Raw genomic sequence first — 22,314 nt, 5'->3', positions numbered from 1 at the left:
CGCCTCACAGCGCCTACCCGCCCCGCCCCGCTCGATCCCGCGGCGCAGCGCGCATGCGCGGCGCAGGAGGCGGCGGCAGCTGAGGCGCAGCGGCTGCCGTTCGCGCAGCTGATCCCGCTCCCGCCGCTTTCCCCTTCTGCCGGGTAGCGGTGGCCGCGCGCCATGGCGAGCGGGGTGAGGCGGCGCGCGCGCGCGCGAACGCGTGTGGGCTCCGTGGGGACGCGCGCGGCGGGGTGCTGCCGCCCGGGGCGCGCGGAGGGGCCCGCGCGGCGCCTGCAGCCCCCGCGCGTGGGAGGCTGAGGCGGGTGGGCCCGGGTCGCGCGCCGGTCAGCAGGCGGGGGCGGCTTTCCCGGGCCGGGGCTGCGGGTCCGCGCGGGGTGGTCGCTCCCGTCCGAACGCCGCCGTGCGCGCGCCTGTGCGCGGGGGCGGCCCGGCCCGGTCCGGCCTGGCGCCTCCGGGTCCCCGCGCGGCGCGGACCAGGCGCGCGGCACGCGTGGGCGTCGCTGGTGGCGCGTGGGGGGCCGGTGCTGTACTTGCCGCGCTAGGAGCGAAAGCGCACGCTGCAGCCAGCCCCGCGTGCTCTCCCGCTGCTCGCTGAGCGGGAGCAGCAGCGGACGCGGCTGGGAAGGAGCCGCCGCGCAGCGCGGGCGATCCGCGGGGCCGCAGCCCGCAGCCGCGCCGCTCCGTTTCTGGCACAGCTGGGCCCGCTTGCCCTGTAGGCCGTGGCCCGGCAGCTTGCCGCGCTGCTGCGGGAGCGGGGCGAGGACCCGCACCTCCTCCGTGCCGCCGCAGTTACCGCGCAGCTGCTGATGCGGCCCGGGGCCGGCCGGGCGGCCGCGTCCGCCCAGGCGGTGGGAGCTGCGCGGGCCGGCTGGGCAGCCCCTGTCACTGCCGAACGCCACCGCCTGTGGAGGGGGACAGCGAGAGCGTGCGGACCGACAGGCGACTCCGCAGTCGCGATCCTGTGCTAATGTAATAACAGAGAAAACGAAGAATGGGTGAAGGTTGAGGTGGGTTTTTTTTCCAGTTGTTGGTTTTAGGGTTTCCAGCAGCGGGACAGCAGCAAGTTTGACTGCTGGAGAGCCCGAATTGGGGGCTGACCTGATGCCCTTGCTGAGTGGCCCAGGGACCCTCAGGGCTGTGTGGCCTAACTGCACCTTCAAAAGCCAGCTTGTTTAACAGTTTCTGAATCGGGAGATACTATCTCAAAATATGCTTCCAGATGCTAGTTTTGGGAAGATCAGAACTTACCCCATATGGAGACTTTTCTCCCCCCTTTAATCCTGTGCTTAGCTAAGCTTGTAGAAATTCAGATTTTAGGAATGCGCAGTCTCCTGTGCAAGAACAAGTGATTGCGTCAGAGAAGGGTGAGGTATGGTTTACGAACCAGTAAACTATTTACTGAATGATGGCCCCTCTTGCATTTTATGCCTTGAATTTAGATTTTCTGGCAAAATTTTTGGTGCATTTAGAGATTATGACCACATTCAGTGCATTTTTATATTATTTATCCTTGTAATAAAATGCAGGGCAAGGGGAATTCACCATTTTAGGCTAAGGGTATTTCTATCCAATATATGCTCCTGCCAGCTGTAGGATTGGGTACCTGTTTTCTGTTTAGGTTGGCAGCATTTATTTTAGCAAGTTTAAGCCAAGGTAAACGCCCGCAGTTTTGCTATTACAGGTACAGCGAGGGTGTTGGCTGGCTCTGGCAAAGTCCAATACAATTTACTGTACAACAAAAATACTACAGAAGGTCCTAAACTACCCATTATTTCCTTCTATACATACAAGAGAGAAATCATACCAGGCAAGGTGAACATGTGATCTTGGTGCTGTTACCTCTTGCAGGCGGTGAAATTTCAAGAAGACTGGATGACTGTATGTCTGCCTTTCAATGATTCTACAGCAACACAACAGCTAGTTTGAATGCACAAAATGTCATTTTCTTGTATCAGTTTGTAGTGTATGCTATTAAATGCTTCATATTTCCAATAGTCATAGGAAGGGCTTAGACCAGGGGTCCTCAAACCATGGCCCACGGGCCAGATACAACCCCCCAGGGTCCTCAGTCAGGCCCCCGGTATTTACAGAACTCCCCCGCCGGGGGTTGGGGGGGGAAACCAAGCAGCCACAGGTGGCTGCCTGCCACTTCATCCATGCGCTGGTCCCCTGTTTAAAAAGTTAGAGGACCGCTGGCTTAGACCTTGTTTATATGGAAGAGAATCAGTGCATGTCTTCTGGTATAACTGAACTCCAAAATACATGGATGCTGTTCTGGAGTAGGTTGTGAAGGGATCTGTTCTGAAGCAGTCTCGTCTGTCACACCTTTCCTCAGGTTTTAAGCTCTGGAAATTGATTTCACAACTCATATGTGTCTCCTGCAGGAAGCTATTGAGTACCACATTTGTTGAAATATGTACCTGTCAGAAAGCAAAATCCAGATTATCTGATACCCAGCTATCCTGAAGGACAGACTCAGATACTGACATCTAATTGTACTCCAGATGCTTGCACCCTTGCAGCACCTGAAGCTGCTCTGGATTGTATGGCTATAATGCCTGCTGATTTCCTTAGTCACTTGCGCGTATGTACCTGTTGACAAGATTAGATTTACAGACCGACAGATCCTGCCCTGTCATCCAGGTTCTGCACTGTTTGGCTTGAAAAGCTTCTTGGGATATATAGATGTAGTAGCTGCGGAGCAGGGTTTGTCAGGGTGCTGAGGGCAGTGAATGAAGACTTGCTAACAGTAATCCACAGAATCTCTGCCAAAGTGTTAGTGCACAATAACTTGTTGACAGTAACCATATAGCAAAGTCTGTCTGGTCCCTGTGCATCACTGGAGGGGTTTGCCTTTCAGCTTCATGTACATGTTTCTCCTTGCCAAAATCATACTTGGAAGCCATCCTAAGGAACAAGGAATTCACTCTTGATGTGGCTTTCAGACCCTTATGTGACCTCCAGTTTGCTGATTTTTTTTTTTTAACTTTGAATGTTCTGCTCAAGGAACACATCTCAAATAAATGCCAGTCCGTTATTTTAAACCACCATATTTATTATGCAATTTTCCATTCCTATTGCTTATTTCACTGCAGTATTTGAGTATCCTAAGCAGTCCTGGGTTTATTATGTTTTTTGCTCAGTAAGAGAATTGCATCCAAATTTCAGATCTTGGTTTACTCATTATTGTTTAGCTTCCTGAAAGCAAATGTAGGGCAATTAAGCCTTTGTGTTGAAATTATAAATTTCAGATCTGGGATTCTTTCCAAAAGCCAGTAGTGTTTCTGTCATTTTCTCACTTGGCTGAACAAGAATTACTTGAAATGAACCACACAACAGATGTCCTCTTTTTTTGTTGTCGTTTAGGTTATTAAATGCAAGGCTGCTGTTGCCTGGGAGGCAGGTAAACCTCTCTCTCTGGAGGAGGTGGAGGTTGCTCCACCAAAAGCTCATGAAGTTCGTATCAAGGTAATTAAATCAATCATTAGCTGTGTGCATTGTATTTTGGGAGGCAAAGTACCAAAGCTGGACAGTTTGTTTACCAACAGCAGAAATGTTGAATGGATAGCATTAGTTCATTAGTATCTTAGCTGGCTTTACAAAGAAGAAAATTATGGTATTTAGATCTTCTGTTTATGAAAAACACTCAATTTTTAATGGTCTCACTTCACAGTCTGGTGTAAAGATCATGGCTAGTCTTGGGGATCAATTCCAGTTGTTACAGACTAAGCCCCCACACAATATCTGAAGTAGGAACACCTTTGATCTTACTTGAAGGGTAGCAGCTTGTGAGCTGTTGCAGCTGTGTAACATGCTGGATTTTACTTCAGTCAGGCTGTAAGTTACTAGCTGCTGAGCCATGATTGGTCTCTTGGATTCCACATACCCAGGTTTCTGATTTGATTAGGACTTTCCAGTAGCCTGTATCTGCCAAAAATACACATGAAGGTGAAATTTGTCTCTGTGGAAAGGGTCTCTGCATGGTGTTTTAATACTTAAACTGGATTTATGCGGCACTGAGAGTTGTGTGCACTGTCTCTGGTCATTTTACCATTGAGAAACTAACTTACATCAAATCTGAGATGCCAACCTACTTTGAGACAACTTGAAGTACTGATTTCAAGCTTTAGGAAACCAGAGGTCATATTTTACCCATTTCAGCATCAGAATTTAGTTGATGGAAGTGAGAAAAGACGTACTATCACGACTTTACTTTTTCAAAGTAAGAAGAAGTGCCTTGCCTTGGCACCCCTGTGCCTTGCCAGGAGTGAAAGGACGTTGGCCATATCACAAATGCTGCCGGGCTGGCAGATTTGTCCCAGCAATTGCTCTGAATTTCTGACCAAAGGGAAACATTTAGATCTGTGCTTCTGTTCTGTTCTTCAAGATGCCTCAGATTATATATTTCTTCACAGATAATTGCCACTGCTGTCTGTCACACTGATGCCTATACTCTGAGTGGTGCTGATCCTGAAGGATGTTTCCCTGTGATCTTGGGTCATGAAGGAGCAGGAATTGTAGACAGTGTTGGGGAAGGAGTAACAAAAGTAAAGCCGGGTAAGAAAATTATCTTACAAGTTTTCTGCCTTCATTAAAAGTGTTATTTTACTACAAGGTCAACTGCTAGATTGGGCCACTGAGATGCTATATTGCAGGAGTCAATGTAATGTCTTATTCTGGGGTGTAATACTGTATAGATTTGTCTGTGAGATACAACACTAATCTAATCAATGTGCTCTTGGTTTAATGCTTGAAGGAGCCTAGCATGCTGATTTATTACTTGAAATTAGATCAGTATAATTAGAATGGCTTTGTTTTGGTGGTGGCTTTTTTTTCAACTGATAGTTGTTACTTGTTGCTATAATTAAAGGGCTTTAAAATGTTTAATGATGTTGTTCACTGTTGATTTGGGGTGGTTTTGTTTTACAGTAACATTCCTATTTGTTCTGGAATGATGAATTTCTGATTGGCTGTCTGCTCAGACATGAAGAAAGTGTTTTATCTAGCACTCTATAAACAATGCTACTCTATACCTTAAACATGTTTTAATACACAAAGGTTTTAAGTGAACACAGGCTCACATAAAAGCCATGAAAATTGAGTAACTTAATGCCTTACTTGACTTGATAATGAGCCACAGATTATTTTTTTTCTTAGGGGACACCGTTATCCCTCTATACATCCCCCAGTGTGGAGAGTGCAAGTTCTGTAAGAATCCTAAAACAAATCTATGCCAGAAGATAAGGTCCGTATGCTTTTTATTTTGACACACAGTATAGTATTTGTTCAGTGTATACCTGTTCTGGTTATCAAAAGTAATTGACAGGAGCTGTCTTTGAAGAATAAATCTCTTGATGCATCATTTAATGACTTGGAAAGTACATTTTTTAGGGAGTCAGTTACATGTTACTTTCCCTTATTCCTTAAAGTTTCTTTTCTTTTTCCCCGTAAATAAATCTGTTTCTCAGTTTTCATGTGTGTGAAGGTGTGAACTGCTAGCTTGTGTCCACAGCTTTGAAAACATAAATGCTCTGACTCCATATTTAATCCATACTTAAGGGCAGCACTTCAGGGAATTTAGCTTTTGGGAGTCAGTACCGAAGCTGTCAAGTGACACAGAGTTATGCCAAAAGCTCTTTTTTCCTCAACACCTGCTTCCAGCTAAATTTCCAACTCCCATTCTGAAAAAAAATCTCCTAAACCTAAAAAAACCCCTGGTGACATAATTGGCAGGCACTATTAAAGGGAATTGTACTGAAGGAGGCGAAGATGGGGTTGTAGTGGCACAGGCAGCTGGCACTGGTAGCCAACAAGGTCAATGTGTTGATAAACTCCCATTTCTTTCAGTGCTTCTATGAAGGAATTAACAGCATAAAGTTTTAGGAGTTTAGCATTTGATTTCTTGGAACTCCTGGGTTTATTGGAATGAATAAAAAATAATGGTGCAAGTGTGCAACTGCATCTCTGTGCTACTTAATGGATACTGTCTGGTGAGAGTATTTTATGTTTAAGACTGACTGACTGTACTTTCCTTTTTGCCTTAAGAATTACTCAAGGGAGAGGACTCATGCCTGATGGTACCAGCAGGTTCACCTGCAAAGGAAAGCAGCTTTACCACTTCATGGGGACTAGCACCTTCTCAGAGTATACTGTCGTGGCTGACATCTCAGTAGCCAAGATAGATGCTGCAGCACCTCTCGATAAAGTGTGCCTGCTGGGTTGTGGCATCTCTACTGGCTATGGGGCTGCTGTTAACACTGCTAAGGTAAAGGTTGTGGTTGCCTCTGGCTTTTATCTGCAACTACATCTGCACCAAAGTATACATGTAGCTTAGGGACTAGGTTGGGACTGTAAACATGATGTACAAAATTTCTGTTTCTTCTTCCTCTTCAACTGATGAAGTTTAGCAAAGAATTTCTGACTTCATTGTAAAGGCCTGATGCCCTTTAGAGGAAGTCCAGGAAGAAGGTTCTGCATCCCTTTTGATATCAGCTATGTAGAAATTACTTTTCCAATTCATCTTAATCTTGCTGCAAGTTATTCCGATAGTTTGAAGCTCAGGGTGAGACAGAGCTGCTAGGTGAGTGTGTATGAGTCTAGGGCAGGTTAGAGGAGTTGAGTCTTTGGGCAAAAATAAAAGCTTATTACCTAAGGAGGTTTTGGATGAAAGTTCTGTATAGTTTCCCTTATCTAAGTGATAAAGTCTCGTAGCCATATATATTTACCTTCATGTTTCCTTCATTACAGACTTCTTAACTTGTGTTTCTGACTCATGTGGAAGGATGAATTTTCTGTGTTGCTTATGGCTTCTTTCTTATTCCTAGGTGGAACCTGGCTCTACATGTGCTGTCTTTGGTTTAGGAGGAGTTGGGCTGGCAGTTATTATGGGCTGCAAAATAGCAGGAGCATCCCGTATCATTGGCATCGATCTTAACAAGGATAAGTATGCCAAAGCCAAAGAGTTTGGAGCTACTGAGTGCATTAGCCCTCAAGACTTCAAGAAGCCCATACAGGAGGTGCTGGTTGAGATGACCAGTGGTGGTGTAGACTATTCATTTGAGTGCATTGGTAATGTTGGAGTCATGGTGAGTGTTTGTGTTGACAGTAGTATGTAGAGGGAGGGGATAGCTAGCTGTCATTTAAAACAACTAAGCTGAATAGCACAATGAGCTGCTTTCTTGTTACAGAAAACATGCCATACTAATTTATTTATAGTTTAAATAGTAAAAAGACCAGTTTACATCCCAGTCCTCATGTAATGAAAGCAGATGCTACTTCTTAGGTTGAAAATGACACTTGTAATTTTCAGACTTATCCTTACCAGGAGTTCTTTGAAATCCAGAGTTCCCATATGTTGATGGTTTAAAAATTAACAAAACCCACATAAAATATATTGTACAACAAATAGGAAAATCTCAAGGAGTGCTCAGTATTTCCCCAATTCCTCAAATACTGAATTTAACCTTTGGAAATGCAGAAGTATTACTGAATGAAAGGCTAGGTTTTCAGGAATCACAACAGTATTCCTAACTGTCAGTAACATGGTCTCTTATTACAGTTTATCCCAACTCCCAGTGGGAATTCAGAGTGACTTCTCTGAAAGCCAGACAGGATATAAAAAGAGAAAAGTGAATCTTTAACAGTGTAAGAAAGTCTGAACCAGTGGAAAATTTAACATAATTTTCAGTGTATTTATTGTACCTTACATACTAATGTGGTGATTCATTAAATACTGGGAAAAGGAAGTGCAACCTGTACCAGTATATGCAGCATAAATGTTAACAATAAATGTTCTGCTTTGTCCTATCCATCTGTGAAGAGGGCTGCCTTGGAAGCCTGCCACAAAGGCTGGGGTGTCAGTGTGATAGTTGGAGTAGCTGCTGCTGGTCAGGAGATCTCCACACGGCCATTCCAGCTAGTAACTGGGCGGACTTGGAAAGGGACTGCGTTTGGAGGTAACTTTTTTTTGGTATGGGTATAAAAATAACTTACTGTGGGTTAAAGCTAGGAAAAACACACTGCCTTGGTTTTGCTTGTGCAAGGAATATACTACTGACAGGCTATTAGTAATTGCTGTGTTGAGTTTTAAGATAAAGACTTAAAATCTGATTCCTATAGACAGGCTATAAAAAAACACATAGGTATGGTATCTCACATACTTTGAAGAGAGAATATAACTATGCTATATAGTACTAAAAGAATGGTACAGAGGGACTGCTTTATCACAAAATAAAGCCTTGGTTCAGTTTGGTCCAGTGAAAGGACCCAGTCTTTGGGGAGATGGGAACTCGCATAAACATGTTTGTGTTGCTTAATCACTAAGTAAATCATGGGTCTAACATAGGAATGTGCTATAAAGAGCTTTAAAATAAAAAGCAACAAGTGCTTGATACTAATTCTTTTGCTGTCAAACCAAAACCATATTGAGACTTGTACAGCTACTGACAACTTGGGGATTCACTAATTGCTGAAGTTCGTAAAGTGTCCAGACGTGATGTTGTTATTACACTGCCCTTTCTCCAAGGAATACAGAACTTAGTTGGGTCATAAAGACACATAGAGGGGTTGATACAGATGCCTCATATGTGCTTTTCCTGGGTGAGGGCTGCTGTTGTGTTGAATGCCGCAATACCTAGTGAAAGGTTAGTGGACTTACGTGTTTGGATAATGTGTACTCTTCCAAACCTAGCAGGCCTCTTGCATTCCTTGCTCAGTGCCTGCCTAGAGCAGGAGTGACAAACAGGTCTCAGTTCATTTTCATATTTATCACCCAAGTGCCCGTCTAAGGGCTGTATTTTTTTCTTTCTGTTTTCCAAATGCATGCTTTCTATTTTTCAGGCTGGAAGAGCGTAGACAATGTACCGAAACTGGTGACTGACTACATGTCCAAAAAGATCAAGGTTGATGAATTTGTGACTCACACTCTGCCTTTTGACAAAATTAATGAGGCTTTTGAGCTGATGCATACAGGAAAGAGGTAATCCATCATAATACTGAATGGTGTAGAAGATGAGACACTGTCAAAATACAGGTTCCCTGCTCACTGTCACGTTTTAAACAGGGAGCATAAAGGCTGACATACACCATGCACATTCATTCTGAGATAAGCAAATACATTTTCTCTGTGGTTCTAGGCATATGCCAAAACACAGGCAGAGTAAAAAGCAAGCAATAATGTGTAAAGGAAATACACAAGTATGTAAAGCTCATAAAGGGGACAAGCCAGTCATAGACTTCCAACATTGCTGAAACATTCTTCCTCAGAAAAAGAAATGCAGAGACTGAAGGAGAGTTCACATTAATACATTTTTACAAGTCATTAAGCTATTAGTCTATTTTAATTAAATAGTAGATTTCAGTATATTTTCTAACTATTTAGGATAGATTACCAGCACAATCACTTGGAATGATCTACTAATACGCTATATTTTAAATATTTTTTTCTAGTTTGAACTGCGGTAGAACATTCATATGGTGGGTTTGTACTAAACGTACAGCAGTTTCTGGCTTTATTAAGATAAATGTAAGTTTGGACTGTTACATGCTGCAGACTTGGGCTACGCTGTATTAAACTTCCCAGCAAGGCCCAACTCCACTGCATATTGAAGTGACTCTTATTTGCTGGTAAAAAAAGAAACCAAGCTGCTGGATGTGTGATGAGCCTTGATGCCCTTATAGCAGTATAGTTTGCAAGTAGTGATCAACCTGCAATGCTTTTGCAAAGTAGGATATTGTTACAGAGGATATATTGGGTGATCCTTGTAGAGCCCTGTACAGATACAGGCATGGATGTGCTTTAGGGAAAATGGGGATACTGTGGCAGAACTTCTGTCTGCAGCTTAAAATCTAATGCACACAAGGGGAAAAGACTAGACACTTTTAGCCTGAGATGTGTTAAAACTTGTCCTACTGTGTCTTTTCAAGAGCAGGCCTCTTTTAAATGAGTATTTTAATGAGATGCTCTGTAATTTGTTGGAAATTCAGAGACTCTTAATGAGATAGCTACCAGTGTCTCTAAGAGCAGAAACCCAGCTTATTTACAAGATTAGGTCACATACTTTCTAAGAATGTTTTAAATGAAGGAAGAATCAACAGGTGTACAAGAGGAAAAACTGGAGGGTTGTTCTAGTGGAAATCTTTTCCTGCATGTTTGCACTAATGCAGGCAACTGTTTATCCATAGTTAGGTTCATCTGCAGGTGGATAAACAGCAGCATTATCTCAAGAAACCAGCATGGTGTTTCTAACTTTCTCAAAAGTAATAACTTTACCTGCTTTATCTCATATATAGTCCTGTTTTGGGTAAGCCTGTTATCAGTAACTGCATTTTGTACTTTTTACAATTGGAAACACTTCATCTATGTAAATTTCATCCAGCGGTTGATCCCATTTCCCAGTTACAAACTTCTGTATCATTTCAGTACTTTATTCCTAGATAAGCATACCCTATGAAACAATGTTACTTACTTACTAACAATTAAGTTAACAATGTAAGTTACTTAGAATTCTCCAAGTAGCCAAAAGAGGGAATGCCTGTAAATGTTAATGTTACTGATCCACATTCTTGGCTAGCTACTCAAAACCGGCAGGTAGTTTGAAAAAGCTTCCATTTTGAGTATATCTTATTGGAGGAGAGACTAAAAAATCCCAAAGATAACAAGCATTACTAATCCATTTTAAACCAGTATTTTTAATAAATATTAAGAGGCATAAGCATAACTTCATTCTTACAAAAGACAGAAGTTAAGTTGAATCATGTCTTGGCAATGAAAGAGAGGGGACAGAAGGGGGGAAAATGGACTTACTGGTAACTTTTTTCTTTTTCTCTTTCTTTTCTGTTTTAAGCATTCGAACTGTCCTAAAGCTTTAGAGTCAAATGTGGACCTTCCAATTGGCCAGCAGCATGGTAACTGTCCTTTTATAATGGAATTTCTGATAGAAAGTAGAATGAAGCAAATGGAAACTCACCGGAACTAGGAAGATGATGTATTTTAGGGTGAGCATTCTGAATAACAAAAAAATTGGTAACCACTGAATAGAGCTACATAATTAGCATGGGTTGTGGAACTTACAGTGCCTAATTCAGTTAATCTACTTAATAAATGCTTATTTCTAAACACGGTGTTGGAATTATTGAGCATTAAGACTGTGACTGCTGTATCTTACTGTTTTCCTCTAGTGATTTTGGGGTATGTGCGTACATGACAGAGGAATATTCTTCAGTCAATAGGAAATTATGTGGGATTCATTACTCTAGGCAGCTACACAAAGTACAGCTGGGTTGAGAAGCAGCATTGATGGGCTGAACTGTACTGAGAGTGGCAAGAACTCCAACTCCACCTGCCAAGCTTCTGAGGCTATTGTAGGACTACAAAGGATGTACCATCTAGCTGTCCCTTAAAGCTAGTTAACTGTAGAGCAGAGTGTAGTTGGATATATGACCTAAACATCCAGGTGTACCTGCGTTCACTTAGGAAGTTCAAATTCTGCCTTGTTTCCTGTTTGGCTCATTATTGTAAGGATAATAGCATAGACGACAACAGTCACTTGCCCTAGTGGTGTCCTCCAAGACTTCAGTAGCAGTTTTGCTATTTTCTTAAACTTACTGGCAATTGAAGCAGCCTTGGCAGCCAACGCAGCAAAAACAAACAGCGTGGGACTGTTACCTCTATTTAGTCAGAAATAGGGTCATGCCATTTGAAGCAGGTAACATTACTATTAGTGCAACAGCCCACTTGCTCTTGAGGGGTGCAAGGGAACAACAGTAAAGAGCATTGTGTGATGAAGGTTTCAGGGTTTTGTGGGGATTTTTTGTTTGTTGGGAGTGGTTAAGTCTTAATTTTGGAGTTGCAGGTGTTTTTTCTTAACTGTAGTTGAAGTGATCTGACTGGATAAAATTTCTTTGAATTGAAACCTGGAAGCAGTGCCACACATGCAGAAAAACAGAGGAACTGCAGAAAACAGACTGCAAAGCAGAGGCAGGAAGGCTACCCAGTTAAAGAAAAGTTATACACATAAAAAGTCAGTGCTTTTCAGTGAACCAAGGACACTGATGAAGAGAGAAGTTTCATGTTTTAAGGGGGTCTGGTCAAAACAACTGTTTTTGAACACTGAATGCCAACAGTGATCTTACTAGAAATTCTGTTTTGCTACTAACAATAACCTTACCCCAAGACACTGCTATACAGCTGGGACAGTTGTATCTTTTCCATTTGTCAGTGGAAAGATAGCCCTGGAGCATTCCAAAAATAGTTGAGGTAGCTGCATTTCTGGCTTCATTTCAAACAGAGTAAACACCAAAGTTAACTCCTGTGAGTGTCATAAGAATTAATAAAAAATAAATTAAAAAATCATAAAAAGTGGAAGTGAGCCTTCCAATGTGGCAATGAAGTAATTCTTACTCCTTTGTAGCTCTGGATAAAGAATTCAGTAGAAAAGTTGCTGTCAAGCCTTTCTGGCAAGAGTACTCTCTAACTACAAGATACTATCGATAGAATATTAGCTCAACTTCTTAGCAAAACTACCCCCCCAACTGGATTTAACAGATATAAAATGTTTCTACTGTAACAGTTGTTCTTCTAGGCTGCACAGACAAAACCAAGACCATACAGTCATGTTGTCTGCGTTACAGTATTTCTTTAGAGAATCTGCATCTTGGAGTGTGGAAAGCTAGTCTTGTAATATGTCAACAAAGATGTGTAGTGATACCAGAGCACTCGGCTCAAATACTTACAGCCTCTTCCAGCCTGAAGTATTAATGTCCTAGCCATTACATAGCAGAGTTTTCAGACTACCCTTGTCCTGCAAAGCAGCTGATTGAACGGAGCATGTTTGAAATAGTCTTTTTGAAGTTGCTCAGTTAACAAAGGGACCCACAAACACAAGAGCTTGTACCCTGTTCCTGGTGATGAAGCTCTGTATTGAACTGTACCATCTTGACAACTCTAAGAATTTCAACAGACAAAAAGTTTCCACCAAATGATTGTACCTAAAAAGTGTATGTACTCTGCTGAATGTCATGTAAAAGACGCAGCTTGTCCCATCTCCTTTCACTGTTAACTTTCATTCAATATCAGCTATCAAATATTATCTCCTTAAGTATTCACGTCAATTTGCAGAAACAGCATGAAGAGGTTCCAGGCTCTCTTACATGAATAGTAAAAGGGAAAATACTTTAAGGGATTGTTTCAGAACTAATTGCAGGATTGTGTTTTTAGTAAAAGTGTATGCAATATCTAAAGACTTCATTCTAAAGTAGGTTAAGTTGGGGTGGGGTATTCTTGTTTGGGTTTTTTTGCTTGCTTAGTTAGTATTTTTAAGTGGATAGCGACTTCTGTAAGAATCAAAAATAGATACTTTCCCAAATCCAGTCAGCACACATCTAACATATGTGATGTTTGAGCAAAGTTCCAGCTACATAGGTGAAAAAATAGCCTTTCAGAGTATTTTTATTAAATGAGTTGTTCTCCAGGCTGATGTGCTCTCTCATGTTGAAAGAACTGGTATAGATGCTGACTAAGCTTTCCACTTGTTTAAAAATACTGCAGCAGTGTGAACTCAGTATATTCATGCTGTGATTTCAATTTATAGGCAGAAATGCGTATCACCACAGATTACCTATATTCAAAACATGCAGTATTAAATCTGATTGTATTGGTGCCACAACAAAGAGGTATTCAAGTGGCACATGTGCAGTTTAAGGGTGACTTAACAGTGCAAGCACTACTGATAGATGCATGCAGCCAGGTACAAGCAAACCTGAACATAATTGAGAATGCTATGTCTGGTTTTGAATCACACAAAAGTTTTGTTAAAAGCAGCTGCAACTTTTATTTTGTAGACCAAAAGTGAAGCCCCCTCCCCCCCCCCCATCATACACACACATGTAGAAAAGGCAAGACCATTGTAACCATTCAAGTGCATGATATGGTGGGCAAACCTCCAGGACAGTCATCTCAATACATTACATCTCATTCAACACAGGTAATTCCACTCAAATACTACAGTCTGTTTTGTTAAAATCTATACGCGCACACACACACACACACGCATTCTATATGCATTATTTCAGGTCACTTTACTGCATAATTAAAAATAATACAGGTAATGAAAACATCACAATGATACTCTTACAGCAACACAGGTCTGAGGCACTCAGGGTAGAGAAGACATTTTCTGGCAAATTTGGTATTTGGTAGGACACAAGTCCAGTATTATGAAGCACTAACTCCTTTCCCCCCACCTAAATTCTGCAGTGCCAAGGGGAGCCAAGGTTAGGCCGTACCTCATATGTTTAGGTCTGATGTGGCAACAAATTCACTGGACACCTTGTAAAGGTGTGTTTTGTGCCCATGATTGTATTATTTTGATTTAATGTCTGCATTGGTTTAACTATTTCTTGCATTACAGTGGTGTAAGACAGTCTGCAATGGGGTCTGAAAAAATTTTCATTACAGTCCAGAAGAAAAAATAAATTCCCTCAGCAGAGACACCAAAGATGATGGAAAGGAAGTGGGCATGGGAGAAGAAAGGTAGAGAGAAGAGAGGCTTAATCAATCCACACTCCTTAACATAACAGTTTCCAGCTCATTACAACCCATTAACAGGAAATAAAGTGGTAAATGTACTAACATTGCCCACTCTATACCCAGTCTGAGGAAAAAAAGATCAGGTGGCCCCCTTAAGTAAGTTTCATGCTTTTAGAAAGTCTTAACTGAGGGGGAAAAAATGACCTGTTTAAAATTGCCAAAAGAAAATGAATACGGAATTGAAAGTGTTTCATTTTCTCACACTCAGACTTGTTTTGAGATACATACTCATTTCACTGTAAAGTCTTGCAAATCTAATCCCCTACAGCTACCGTGGATGTACCTTTAAAAAATGCCCCACAGTTAACATACACAGGGATCCCATGAACATGAGATCTTTTTGGTTCTTGTTGCATTCCTTTATCTAGGCAAGTCTGAACACATCGGCTTCACCAAGCTTTTGGAGCGGGACACTGCCTGCAAATACTGGTTTGCCAAGAAGCAGCTTATTCCAGGGAGCTGCACGTAAGAGAATTTATTAATTTTCCCTGTAGGAAGCCCATACCATCAAATCTCCAGCAAAGGAAACAAGTCCTGCCATTAAGCGTGTCACCTACAGCTGCAATCACCACTGAGGCCATCAGCAGAGAGACAGGGACAGAATTAAAGGGTAGCCTATTCTTGCAAACATGCATGCCTTTCTCACTTCTTCCCCCTTCTCAACGGATAAACAAAAAAGGCCCAGCCCATTAGAACAGTATCTGCAGAAGCAGGAGCAAGTCTTTGGAACTAGAAATGCTTAAAATCTCAGGTGCCACTGACATACCAAGTGCGACAGGACACGCTGAAGTGGTGAAAAAAACCTGGATCCCAAAATATCAAGTCCCAGTGGGAAAGGTTACCCACATTTTTCTAGCTAATATCACGGCAGCAACAGAAGCAATTGTGGGTCTAATTGAAAGAAAGGTGCTAAAGAGAATAGGAGAGAAAAGAAAATTATAGCGTAAGCATTGTAGGTAGGAGGAAAGCAGGAAAATCTTTAAATTCTTCTCTGCTTTTCCAGACACTGGGTCAGGTTCTTCAAGGTAGTCCTCTTATCTACAATCACTGAGAACAAAGTAAATGATGAAATCTCTCTATTCTGTACTCTTTAAAAAATGCATAGTACAGAGACAAAAAAAAAAAAAAAAGTATTGTTCAGATCCACCTGCATAGTCTTAAACTATCACTGAGACATGAAATGGGGACAAATACTATCCAGCCGCCGGGTTAAGATCTCACAGCCTGTATCAGTGACCAGAAGTGTATGTTCAAACTGGGCAGATCGCTTTCCATCTCTTGTTACAGCAGTCCAACCATCAGGCCATGTTTCATCTTGCCAACCACCTAAAAACATAAATGATGACTTGACTGTTTTTAAGTAACAGATAACAGTTCCCCATTCCCCAAAGAGAAATGAAAATCTATCAGCTATACAGAACAGAACCAGCCTATTCCATCACTTATTAATAGTAAACAAGAGCAATCATTTTACTCTATTGCTAAATTGCTCACCTTCACAGATCATTGGTTCAATTGTAAATACATGACCTGGCTTCATGACTCCAACTGCCTTATTTTCTGCAATAAAAGGAACACTCAAGTTAGAAAATGTGAACCCATCTTAGTAAATTAATAAATCCCTGTCCCAGAATAATATAGCCAGAATACTGTACAGTCAGAGAAGCCCTTCACAGATTACCTATTCACTCCATTTTTAATTCTACATTAAGGTTTTTCTTTTAGTTCTTTCCTTCCCCCCCTCCTCCAACACTGCAATATTTACTCAAGTAGCTTAAAATTAATTGCTGTCTTTCCTCAATGGGAGTTCAACTCCAGTTCTGTAAAAACCCTGAACAAATCTAATACAGGGATTTCCAGAGACTTCTAAGATGAAAAATACCATTTTAAAAAAAAAAAAAAAAATCAGTCAAAAGTAGTATTTAAAGTTATTCGGAGAAGGCTTGAAACCTCTTAATTTGTTTCCACTGAACCATTAGTTCCAATAAACTGTCAAAACATGATAGCTGTTAAGCAATCCCATGATTCCATTTATGAAAGACACATTGGCCCCCTCATTACTCTGGGTAATGGGGTCGTAGTAGTATCAGGGTGATAATGCTGTATTTTTTTAGCCAACATAAAAAGGCAGAGAATTTCAAGACATACTAGACAATAATATTGAACTTCTTGATGTTATATACACCGAAAATGTTTATGTGGAGACACACGAACTGATGCACAGCACATCTCTAGGAGTGTAGTTTGACTGAAGAAAGGCTTCAGCCCTTTTTCTCTGCCCTGTTTCACCCGGAACGGCAGTGTGGCTTTGATCTGACTCAGCCTAGCATGTCAGAGCTGGAACAAACTCCAGTACCACACAGGCACTGTTACCTCCAAGTTACTTTGCTGCTGTAGACAATGTGCATCAATTCTTACATACAGATTCCCCATCCCCCAGTCTACTCTAATTGTGTAAGTTTATTAGATTGTCTAAATCACCTAGATGATTTTTAAAATCGCTGACATCAAGTTTATAAAACAGCAACCAGATCATTTTTCTTTTACTTAAAAGAGTCTTGCTTCTATCTCCATCATCTGCTGACATTTCTTGCTCTCAGTTAAATGGAAGTTTATAGTCTTCTGCATCTGAAGAAATTTTGTCTTTTATCCCCTGCAGTTCTCATGATTTTGTTAAATAATCTAAAAGCTTATAAAATGAGCTTTTTGCTTTTAAAAGTCTTTTCATAGTAAGCCAGAAATAAGCAGCAGCTTTTTTTTTTTTTTTTCCTCCGCTTCAAGAAGCTTTAACTCCCTTAGGTCTTTCCACTTGCTTTACTATGAATCTGTATTTAAAAAAACCCAGCATCGTCCTTACTGGGAAGGGACATTCTAGCTCAATGAAAAAGAATTTTCAAAATTCCCAACAGCCAGGAAAGATAGAAGCTTCCTTTTTCTCAGATTGCATTTTAATATATATATAGTAAATATATATTATTTATATATATTTTATATATATAGATATATATAAAATGCCCTCCAACTCCAAAGAATCCAGATTTTCTTCATTTTACATGACAAAAAGTAAATACCAGGATTTGATACCCTTCTAGCCTGTGATTAGGTAGAGCAGGTTTTCTCTGAAAAAATAAATCAGGGAAATTACATGAAAAATCAGTGATTGCTAGATTATAATCTAGAACAGAGGTCCTAAAACTTTTTAAACAGGAGGCCAGCACGGATGCAGTGGCAGGCAGTCATCTGCGGCTGCTTGGTTTCCCCCCCAAACCCAGCAGGGGGGGGCGGGGGGGTTCTTTAAATACGGGGGGCCGGATTGAGGACCCTGGGGGGCCATATCCAGCCCGCGGGCCGTAGTTTGAGGACCCCTGGTCTAGAACTACAATCTATTTTAAGGCTTGTTAGGAGATGGGAAGATGAAGGCATCTGTCGGGTCTGAGGAAATGTCCTATTAGGGGAGCTTTACAGCTGAAGTAGGCATGAACTGTTTATCACTGCTTCACCATATTTATTCTATCCTTAGCTCTCCACTGGCATTTCAGCTTCTCTTTTTGCGTCTGTGGATGCTGTAAGCTTAGTCCTGGCAAAAATTGTCACGGGGACATCACCATTTCCAAAAACTAAAGCTGAGAACCTGCTGTAGAAAAGGTCATTCCTCCTCTGCCACACACTACAAAAGTTTCCAGGAACATCAGATCACAACACTCAAATGAAGAAAAGTGAAACATAACAGGATCCAGATTCAGGTCCAACACCCCTCTATACCATTCAATTAGCCTTTTATTTACATCTGGAAATGGCAGTAAGTTTTTGCTTACACCTTCTAAAGACAGAAACATTTGCCCATTCATGTCAGACAAGGATGTCTAAAAGATTAGTTGGGGATTCTGGCAAAAAACACTGAGCCATTACCCAGTACAGATGAGAGCTAACACTAACCATTAGTGCAGGCACAGACCGTCTCAGTATATACTGTATTCACCTTATTTAGGTTCATAAAGCATGCTGTGGTCCAAGGCTTAGAAAAAAAAATATTTCGCAAGTGCAAAAATTGTAACTTGATGGCTGTCAGACAACTTGCTACTTCATTAGAATATAAGCAAGAAGTAAATTCGGTGCATTCATTGCAAGCCACTCCTTGTCTACTGCACAAACCAAAGGGAATGAATACTCACTGGCATAATGTGGGACATTAGGGGCTGTATGGAAGAGTTTGTGGATTCCATGACCACAGTAGCTCCGAACGACGGAAAATCCATTTGCTTGAGCATGTTTCTGAATAATGTTTCCCAGTTCTCTGTACCGAACGCCAGGTTTTACTGCAAAATTAAAGCAATGCAGATCAGAACTTAGAGAGCTTTCTTTCAACACAACTAACCATTAAACACCATGCAGGCTAATACCCCTGTAGCACTCATGGCTTGTATGGCCATGCATTTTCGTATGCAACTTCCTATGATCATTTAATCTATCAAGTATGTGAGTGCAATAACATGAGAGAGGGAGGAAACAGTCTTATAGAAAATAGAAAATGAGAAACAAAACTGCCTCAGAAAACAATACATTCTTCCTTTTGTGGATGTAAGTGCTCATATATTAAAAGGATGTCGAAGTTTGAAATTAAAGACAACAAAATACTTTCAAACTGTTTGGTAAATTCTCATACCCAGAGTTGCAGTGCTTCTTTCAATGAACATATGCACTGTATTTTAAATATACACTTGTCTACTACTGTGTGAAAAGTGCACACAAATAAAAAGGAAAAATGATTATATATGAAGGACTAAAAAGGGGGTGAGGAGGTGGCAAGAGAAAATGGGTATCTTTTAGACAAGATTTTTAGAACTACAGCAAATAATGTTCACATGCGGGACTAACTTGTTTTACAATGCTTTTAGGAAGCCTCAAAGAGTTTGAAACAGATGAAAATGGTGTGAAAAATTCACTTTCAGCACTTGGACAAGTTAGCAACAATACTGTAAAGCAACAATGCCTCATCCATCAGCTGATGAAGGTGCATACCAAAAGCACCCTTGAACAACTTAAAAGAGAGAGAATGTAAATGCCATTTCAAGATCATTCACAACTCCCTGAATATATGCTGTCCTTCAGGAGCCAGATGCTGTGTGGTTATGTGAAGCCATCTTTCAGCAGAGTTCACATACAAAGCTAAAACTTTATAGGAATCAAGCCATTAGTTCAATTACCTGCTATGTAAAACACTACAACTTAAATCAGTAAGCTGAATACTGGAATGTGCTGCTTTCCCAAAATGGGGGGGAACGACATGGAGGGGGGGGGAAGAGAAGGAAACAGTTAATCTGTTTGTTTTGTGCTAAGTGGTTGTGAAGTTACCATCTCCTTCAGCCTGACAATACCAAGCAACTCCTCTCAATGCAGCCAGAAGCCCTCTGCTGCTCTCTCTCATGCAACTCTCTTAGAGCTCTGCTGATTCCAACACCAAGAATGAAGATGATTTAAACAGAGGAGAGGTTATTCTTTTTAACAGCAGAGACAACTTGCTGCCAGAATTCCTACTAGCAAGGAATGTCTAAAATCCTTTAAAACCTGTTACAGCATCTAAAAAGTTGGTAAAGAAAAAGTTACACTGAGAATTTAAATCTCATTATAATGAACACAAAGTGAATTTCTGTCATAGTTCATACACCAAAGTCATGATATGAAAAATAAGAGACAACATATATAACAATTACTATAGAAATAAAGTACAGGAGCAAAGCAAACATTCTGACTTAGCTCTTAAAAACAAAGTAGTCATTTCAGAACAGTTATCCCACATAAACAGGTAATTATATTCTTCATCGCTCAATTCTGTTTTTTAAATTTTTGAATTTTGAAAATTGAAATTCAATTTTCTTCATCACACAATGGATGCACAAGATGTCATTTATATGGATTTTTGTCCTTTCAGCTTGGCTAGCTATGTCCAAATTATTAACCAAAGTAAGTACATCATAATTTTTTTTTCATTGACTTTCAATTAAATGCAAGTTTAAAGCCTTCAGATATAGCACCTTAAATTTCAGGTTTTAGAGGCCATGAAGTAAATTGCGCTGTGGATTTAAAGAAGCTGAATGGTATAAAAGACACAGACAGTACAAATTTCTAGGACTTGAGAGATTTTTGTTTTATTTTCTGTTTGTCTAGGAGAACTTAGTATACTCCTTTATGAATGAAGTTGAACATGACATTCTCTAGCTACCTTTCTATCTCATTGCATGTCTCAATGAAGCTGTCCTGAGTTATAGCTAAGCAACATAATTAAAGACATGGATCAGTCTTCTCTGGCATATTCCCACAGTTGAAAATCAAGAGCTCAAAATTAGCTTTATGAAATAACCGTCAGGTCTGGCAGGGGTAAAGAGATATGTTTTATGTGTCCAAACAGTGTTTTATCTTATTGGTCCATTGTGCAACACCATACAAACTACAGCAGTAGGAAGCAATACTTTGGTTTTCCAAAACACACTTTGTTCTTCACCTTCGCTAAACTACTCAGAGCAAGGATGCCTCATCCATCTAACTAATAGTCTGAAAAGGCTGTTTCCATATAAATATTATCATACGTGGACAGCTCAACATCAATTACATTTTCCTTGTTAACCCACATTCCAAGTAAAAGTTGCAACCACAAGCCACAGAACTATGCCATTTCAAGGATCACTGTTTTATACAATATACATCATCTGCTTGTGACACACAGCAGCACTTCTGCATTCTACAACAGAAGTCACTCCCAGGCAGTAGCAAATACGAGCACCCATGTTTGAGAACCAAAACCATAAGGCTTCAGGTTCTAGCCAAAGGGTTTACCTGCATCAATGGCTTGCATTAGGCACTCGTAAGTTGTTTGGACAAGCCTCCTTGCACCCTCATCAACTTCTCCAACGTAAAACGTCTCATTCAGATCTCCATGGTAGCCATTACGATAGACAGTAATATCCACTGCAAATAGACATATTGTAGTATTAGCACTGTATTTCTCATTCTTGTTTTGTGAAAGGACAAGCGCACACATGTAAAAATCTAGGATTTTAATCGTGAAATTGTAAGATTACTTTGGAAAAATGTCAAATGTAAACTCTTCCAGCAGTATCAATTATCTCATGCTTATCCTCTACATTCTATAGAATTAACTACTAAGATAGTGTTACACCAATGCAACACAGACATAGAAAGATTATGATTGGTTTTCTAGGTAAACATAAAAACAAGAAAGAGAAGCTCTTTGCTCCATGGTGATTTACCTGGTTAAAATTAAGAGTTTTAGAATTAATACCAGCACTAATAGGGGTAAATTGAATTTTAAGAAGGTATGTAATCATGTTTTAACCCACATTTTAACTTAAGTAGTTTCTAAGGATGTTTAGAATAATATCACACCTCTGCAAAAATGGTAATGCCAAAACCTGTTGCTTCCAGCCAAAAAGGTAAAATACCTTGAACATTAAATACACAGCAACAACTTTCCAATAGCATTCCCAACTAAGAAAAATACACCAAAGAAAAAATTTATTTTTTCTTTCAAATGAAAGAATTTAAACATTCAGTATCAGGTAAACAGCAAGAATGAGAAGGGCATGCTTAAACAACAGGTTTAGAAGAACATAGAGTAAGAGTTTTTGAATTATGTTACAGCAAAACTCTTAATTTTGCTTTGCATGTAAAGGTGTTTGTAACCAACTGATGTAACCATTCTTGAAAAT

The 22,314-nt window shown here is 40.6% G+C and overlaps 2 protein-coding genes across 4 annotated transcripts in view; one reads left to right on the top strand and one right to left on the bottom strand.

Moving 5' to 3' along the window:
• The first annotated feature begins 54 nt into the window (after window positions 1–54).
• On the top strand, window positions 55–11,119 carry LOC119144446 (alcohol dehydrogenase class-3). The gene is made up of 9 exons (XM_037379869.1): window positions 55–174; window positions 3,370–3,471; window positions 4,419–4,560; window positions 5,161–5,248; window positions 6,049–6,268; window positions 6,828–7,088; window positions 7,823–7,958; window positions 8,842–8,980; window positions 10,848–11,119. The coding sequence occupies exons 1-9, from the start codon at window positions 163–165 to the stop codon at window positions 10,870–10,872; spliced, it is 1,125 nt and encodes a 374-aa protein (XP_037235766.1). The 5' UTR covers window positions 55–162; the 3' UTR covers window positions 10,873–11,119.
• Window positions 11,120–14,060: 2,941 nt separating this feature from the next.
• METAP1 (methionyl aminopeptidase 1) overlaps window positions 14,061–22,314 on the bottom strand; it is a 30,489-nt gene continuing 22,235 nt past the window's right edge. For all 3 annotated transcript variants that reach the window (XM_037379826.1, XM_037379835.1, XM_037379818.1), the window contains exons 8-11: window positions 21,422–21,553; window positions 18,763–18,906; window positions 16,085–16,150; window positions 14,061–15,916 (exon numbers count right to left, since the gene is read on the bottom strand). In XM_037379826.1, the coding sequence (XP_037235723.1) occupies window positions 15,756–15,916; window positions 16,085–16,150; window positions 18,763–18,906; window positions 21,422–21,553 (503 nt within the window). In that variant the 3' untranslated portion in view covers window positions 14,061–15,755. The remainder of the gene's footprint in view (window positions 15,917–16,084; window positions 16,151–18,762; window positions 18,907–21,421; window positions 21,554–22,314) is intronic.

Source organism: Falco rusticolus, chromosome 1 (genome assembly GCF_015220075.1).
Source record: "Falco rusticolus isolate bFalRus1 chromosome 1, bFalRus1.pri, whole genome shotgun sequence".
Taxonomy (NCBI): domain Eukaryota; kingdom Metazoa; phylum Chordata; class Aves; order Falconiformes; family Falconidae; genus Falco; species Falco rusticolus.
This window is presented reverse-complemented; position numbering and strand designations above follow the sequence as displayed.

What these genes read in the sequence shown, in the direction of transcription:
- LOC119144446 (XM_037379869.1), top strand. An exon ending in AGTAACAAAAGTAAAGCCGG is followed by an intron (nt 4,561 to 5,160) that starts GTAAGAAAATTA and finishes TTTTTTTCTTAG; the next exon opens with GGGACACCGTTATCCCTCTA. An exon ending in AATCTATGCCAGAAGATAAG is followed by an intron (nt 5,249 to 6,048) that starts GTCCGTATGCTT and finishes TTTTGCCTTAAG; the next exon opens with AATTACTCAAGGGAGAGGAC.